Here is a 6288-nt window from a genome sequence, read left to right as displayed (position 1 = left end):
ACACTCTACAGTTGCTGAGTGCCAGGACATCTATCTCAAGCAAGCCACCACAGCAGGATCCAATGCAATGCAACGCAGTGCAGTGGTGTGCAGCAGAAAGGCAGGGCATTCAAGTCCCTGCACTGTCTTCCACAGATTAGGTCGACACAAGAAACAAAAGGGCACCACGCACATTCACTCCCATTCAACAACCACCACCTCACAACCAGAGCAAGAGCAAGAGCTGCAAACATGCTTGATAACAATCTACCAATGTAATCAAACGACCGGAGTAACACAAACAAGCAGGTTACAGATCGACAAGGACAGTGCAGAGAGGGAACAAGTCAATTCCCGAACCAAGACCCTTCTTCCCTGACAGCCCGGGATCCAATCCAAGGGTCACAACTGGTTTGGTTCGCTCTTGACTCCTCCTCTCACACATTTTTCTCCTCTCTCCTACACAATAGTCTTCAATCTCTAACAGAGACGACGAAACCATTACGCGCAAACTATTTAGGTAATCTTTCATCGTATTATTACAAAAATAAGAAGCATACCGATCTTAGCTAACCTTCACAGTTCTGGTTTCTGAGAAAGGGAACAGACCGAGAGCAGCGACAACTGCATGACCAAAATGCCCGGGTTGCTATCTGTGTGATTGATTCAGCCGGTGCAAGTGAGAGCTTGACAAGACCCTTTCTAGTAGTTGTAGACAGCACTAGCTTCCCAAAATGATCAAAATGCCCCCACACTGTTTGCCTGGTCGGGGGTATTTTTGTCATTTTGAGAGGCACTTGGCGGGAAAGAGAGGAATTTTGAATTTTGATGTGTTAGTTTCGGGCTCTTGTCAAATCCTCCCTTGCACTGGCACTAATAGAAAACCTGATGTTAGCAAAAACAACCCGACTTGGAAGGCATTTTGGTCTGTGTCCATCCGCTCTCCTCGGTTCCCCACCCAGCCATTCTTGCAACTAGTCGGAGCCCCCCACAGCTGCCAGCTCAGCCCGGCTGGCTCCAGTGCCCTTTAGCGCGGTTGTGATCTGGTGGATGGCATTGCAGACATGGCTGTTGATTGCGGTGATGCTTGAGAGGTTCAGCTTGGCTGAGGGCACAGCGCTGGCTAGCACCTGCATGCCAACGGTGAGGAGGCAGCCGCTGGCAGGCTCATCTGTGTTACCTGGGCTGCTTTCTCCATTGCCAGAGCTTGTGCTGGTTGCTGCAGGAGAAGGGTTGGTTGCTGGGAAGATGGCAAAGCCCAGGGGTAGGAGAGGAATGTAGGAAGGGTCCTCGCCGCTCATCGTCACTTGGATGGCGTCCACATCAACGGTTGCAAACACCACGAGACTCCCGCCATCAGGGTGGGTGCTGCTCTCCTGCAGCAGGAGCTCCACATTCTGTGATGAGTTGCTTGCAGCCTGTGGTTTCCATCAGTTGCAAAAATATCAGATCTCCAAACATCATGTTAATATCTACTTAAATGCTAAAATAAACAGTATTTCAGGGATAATAACAATATACCAAAAAATGAACAAGAACACGAAAAAGATGAACAGAAACTATCATAAACAAACAAAACAATATATATGACGACGCAAGCATGTAATTAGTATGTACAAAGCATGTACTCCACTACTTCAGTATGTACAAAGTGGCAAATGAAATGTCAAGATGGTTCAGATTATAAATCAGCATATGATTTGCATGGGGCTGATACCATAAAGAGAGGACCTTTAGACATATAAGCTTCCTTTCTTTCCAGGTGAAATTTAAAGTTTTGACAGAAAATGTAACTAACTTTTGGTTGCAAAATTGCAGGGATGCATGTGCTAAGACTCAGAGTAGATAGATCAAATCTCATTTATTGTGGCATCTCAAGTACTGTACAGCTCAAGTAGCCGCTGTTAATTTCTTGTCCTTGGCATTGGTAGCAAAGAGTAAAGTGCTTGTAGAACTATTAAAATGATCAACAGTTCTACACCAGAGTACAGTTACTGCAGTAATTCAGTACCAGTGCGCAATTACAAATTTTGCTTCCCTTTTGACAACTTTTCATTTTAGAGAAACATAAAAAATGGCATACATGTATACTATCACAATTCTTCCCATTATATTTTCGTAACATAAAAGCTAAGAATATATGATTCTCACCCTTCAGATATCAGCCTAAATTACTAGTCCAATGTAATAGCTAGATCATCTATATAATGTTCTTCGAATACTAAATACTAAAAACTACAAGCACCATGCAAGAGCCAACCTAATGTGATTGTGCTCTTGAAGCAAGAAATTAGCAACATAACATCAGTATTCATAAACTCTTTTTTGTTCAAATATGAGGACTATGAATATCAATCAGAAGCTGCCATAAAAAAATAGCAATCAGAAGCAGAAATGAGATACTCACGTTAATTCGAAGAAGAGAGATGCAATTTCTAGGGTGTGATCCATTTGCAATGTGTGCCACTTCATGAAGTGAGCCCCCGTTTGACAAAATCTCAAGCTGCAAAAGTAAAGCATCCATCAAGACACTACTGAATCAAATTTAACAAAAATTGGATGCAACTAGAGCAAAGAATGCTAAAAATGACCCAGCATGTTTGAAATCGTAAATACAGACACTACCTGACAGCGTTGTTGTTCATCGGCAAGAAGCTCAAAGACCTGCTGATGGCTGAAAGAAAGCCAACTTGTGGAGACAGCAGTCAGGATGACACCGCTGGGCTGCCCTGGATCTGTGTTCTTCCGAGTAGTGACCCTGATCGTGTCCTCTGTAGACTCCGAGAGTGCCGTCCAAGACTGGCTCCCAGAAGCACTGATGTTGGCACAGAAAGTGGTGATCATCCGTTGCGACAGCTTCATCATATTTGTTCTTGCCTCTGGGGTGCGAATCACTGGGAATTATAAGGTAAGAAAAAAAAATAACATGAAGGTTAGAGTTGGACTTCTGTCACAATGGATGAATGCTGATGATCAGCAATAACATATAGTAGCCATAGTTATGATAGGAGACAAATGTACTAAATGGAGCATAGGCATATTCTACAACACATTTCCTTCAAAGAAAAGATGATGACGACGCTAAAAAACAGACATCTTGTTGAAATGAGCACGTGAATTATCCCCAAGGGAAAAGGTTGAGTAGCGGGTAGACAAGGTAATGCAGACAGCAACTAAAAGATCAAAATCATACAAACAGATGGCATGATCTATGGTTTTGAACAAATGTGAAAGCTTGGGTTTCCAGGTCTCAAGCAGCAAACATGCCGTATGAGCAAATAATGTGTTGCCATGGCAAATAAGAACCAGCAATCTAGTAGTATGCTTGCAGTTTTCCTAAAAAAAATTATGCTTGCAGTGACAGAGAGCGGAGCATACCTCCAAGGTCGGCAATGTTGCGGGCGAGCTCACTGGCGAGGCGCTCACACTGGCGCTGGAGCAGGGAGACCCAACGTGTGGCACCAAAGGCAGTACCATTGGCTACATAGTCCTTGAAAACCTGGTGCAGCGGCTTCTCCTCCCCAACCATCTCCATGTGCTCGACCCACACCACCTGCATGCAGATTCGCGTGTCAAACCCCCTTGCTGAAATAAGCATCATGCACACCATGCCCTCATCACCTCAGGTACAAGTGTCATGCTTACCCTTGAGTAGCCATTGGGCATGTCCTGGATGATGCAGCCAGAGGGGCGACGCTGGCACTTGACCACTGATGAGGTCTGTAGTGCCTCCAGCTGGAACCCCTCTGCGGGGAAGTCAACAACAGACCAGGTGCCCTCATCACCATTATGCACGCAGTAGCGGAAGAACACCACCTCCCGCGCCGGCACCAGAGGAGATGGGAACTGCACCTCTGCCTGCATCTGTTCGTTCATTCCACGCAATCAGATCAATCACATTTTAAGTATTAACAAAGTGTAAAGTGATCATCACGTAAACATGAGAGCTAGTTACCAAGAGGAGAGATCCACTGCCCAGATGGCCAGAAGCAGCTCCATGGTTTATGACCTGAATAGTTCTTGCCTTGGACACAATAGAAGGGAACAGCTCCATCCACTTGTTCTGCCAAAACAGAATTTTGTAATTATAAATATTTGAGACAAATGCATAAAAAACATTTCATATATTGACACAACAAGAAAGATATAGGTTTCTGATATTGATTTTTCCAAATCTTATTCCAGCACCCCCACCCCATGGATGTGCCACCATCTCTCCCGGCATTCGAACAAGATAGTAAAGATCCAGGGAGTCCCGATTGCCAAATCACTTTCAAATGAAACCCGTTTCATCCAGAAAGGAGTTTAATTAAATCGCCTGCTCAGGGATTAAAATGGATCGAAAACTCACTGCATCCAGGAAGGCATCCACCAGCGTGATGCTGTTCATGATAACCACGGCGCTGTCCCTTGAACCCTCGGTCCTGGCACCGGCGACCGGGGAGCCTCCGCCCTGCTTCCCACTGTCGACCGGCCAGCTGAACATCCGCGCGTGCTCATCGGCCACCATGACCTCGGAGCCCGCGCCGCTGCGGCACCGCACCCAGAGCGGCTCGCCGGCGCGGCACATCTTGGCGAGGGTGTCAGCCGCCGTGGCAGCAAGGTCGAGGACCAGCTGCCTGTCCTGCTCAGGGACGGGCGCCATGATGGAGCCCATGTACGAGGACGACGCGGCATGGTTCTCGGCGCCGCCGCCGGCGATCTGCTGTGGCGGGGGCGCGAGGACGGACTGGATGAGGTCGCCGCAGCCCATGACCGGGGACTGGTCCGTGAAGTGGCGCGAGTAGACGCTCATGTCGAGGTCGAGCGGCGGCATGAGCACCGGCGGCGGCCCCGGCAAGCAGACCAGCGCGGACGACATGCTCGGCTGGCGGCCGCCGCCGCCGTACCGGGTCGCGATGCACGCCAATCGGTCGAGCTGCATGCACAATGAACAGTGTTGTGTTGGCCCGAATCAAATCAAAAGTTATAAAAAAACAAAAGTACTTTGCCCCGTTGCCCGTCCAGGATTCTTGCATGCAGTGCAGAGCGGTGCGGTGCTTAGGGTTTAGCAGGGAGGCGAGTAGGTAGGTAGGGAGCGGCGGCCGACCTCGTCCTTGAGCCTGGCGTTCTCGATGCGGAGCTGCTGCTCCTCGTAGGACATCTCGCCGAGGACGGCGGCGTGGCCGCAGTTGGGGCAGACAACGTTGCGGATGGCAGCCTGGAGGCGGTAGTTGTCGCTCTTGAGGCTCTCGTTCTCGGCGCGGAGGAGCACGTTGTCGGCGCGGTCCTGCTGCGCCTTCATCTGCGTGCGCCGGTTCTGGAACCAGAACTTCACCTGGCGGGGCTTCAGCCCCAGCTCCTGGCTCAGCTTCAGCCGCTGCTTGTCGTCCGGGTGCGGGCACTCCTTGAACAGCCTGCGGGCAAGGCAATGCAATGCAATGCAATGCGTGCATCAGAGATCGATTCCGATCGAAGAAGATTACGAAATGCATGGTGGAAGAGTATTCTTACGCTTCCATCTGCTGGATCTGGTGCGCGGTGTGGCGGTGGTAGCGCTTCTTCTTGCCGTTGGCGGTGGCGAGCTGCTGCTGCGGCGGCTGCCCGGCGTCCGCCGCCTGGAGGTCGAGGCCCCCGTGCTGCGGCTTCTGCTCGGGCCGGTCGTCGTCCACGTCGGCGAAGCTGAGGAGGCCGTCCAGGTGGCCGCTGCCGGAGCCGCCGCTGAGCTCCATGTCCATCTCCAGCTCCATGTCCTCGTCCTTAGCCGCCTGGAGCGCGCCCATCATGCCGCCCTCCTCCTTCTGCACACATGAATGCGTAGTAGTACCATTTCATCAGACACAGAGAAAGAACAACCCACGCACGCACAAGAAGAACAAACGGAGCACTTACAGGTAGTATTAGGGAGGCGGTGGTGGTGGAGAAGTGGTGGAACGGCATGGCGGCGGCGGAGGAGGACATGAAGCCGGCGAGCGCGCCAGGGTTGGGGATGAAGAGCGCGTCCGCCGAGGATGAGGCCCCGGCCATGGCCGCCATCGAGGACAGGACCTGGCAGTCCCCAAACATCCTTCCTTCCTTCCTGGCTCGACCGGCAGACGAACCGATGAATGAAGAATCCCTCCTCCTCCTCCTCCTGCTCTCGTCGTGCGGCCCGTCTGGTGATCTTGCGTCCCAAACAGAAGCAGCAAGTAGTAATTAAAATCCAAGGCGAAGCATGGCAGGGCGAGTACTGGGGGAGAGGAGGAGGATTTAGCGGGGCGTACAGGAAAGGGAAAGGTTTGGGGGGGAAAGGAGAAGAGAGGGGGATCGGAATGGAGGGGGCGAAGGCGA

The 6288-nt window shown here is 50.5% G+C and overlaps 1 protein-coding gene across 3 annotated transcripts in view; it reads right to left on the bottom strand.

Moving 5' to 3' along the window:
• Positions 1-219: 219 nt before the first annotated feature.
• LOC101771471 (homeobox-leucine zipper protein ROC3) overlaps positions 220-6288 on the bottom strand; it is a 6483-nt gene continuing 414 nt past the window's right edge. For 2 of the 3 annotated variants that reach the window (XM_004983499.4, XM_022823310.1), the window contains exons 2-11: positions 5851-6121; positions 5473-5759; positions 5069-5375; positions 4331-4897; positions 3935-4042; positions 3625-3843; positions 3358-3532; positions 2605-2873; positions 2387-2482; positions 220-1397 (exon numbers count right to left, since the gene is read on the bottom strand). In XM_004983499.4, coding sequence (XP_004983556.1) covers positions 954-1397; positions 2387-2482; positions 2605-2873; positions 3358-3532; positions 3625-3843; positions 3935-4042; positions 4331-4897; positions 5069-5375; positions 5473-5759; positions 5851-6024 — 2646 coding nt within the window. In that variant the 5' untranslated portion in view covers positions 6025-6121 and the 3' untranslated portion in view covers positions 220-953. Of the gene's footprint in view, positions 1398-2386; positions 2483-2604; positions 2874-3357; positions 3533-3624; positions 3844-3934; positions 4043-4330; positions 4898-5068; positions 5376-5472; positions 5760-5850; positions 6283-6288 lie in introns of those variants that run through there. The other variant, XM_004983498.3, reaches the window with a different exon arrangement.

This window comes from Setaria italica, chromosome IX, assembly GCF_000263155.2.
Source record: "Setaria italica strain Yugu1 chromosome IX, Setaria_italica_v2.0, whole genome shotgun sequence".
NCBI classification, from domain to species: Eukaryota; Viridiplantae; Streptophyta; class Magnoliopsida; order Poales; family Poaceae; genus Setaria; species Setaria italica.
Note: the sequence above shows the minus strand (reverse complement) of the source record. Positions and strands in the feature narration are given on the sequence as shown.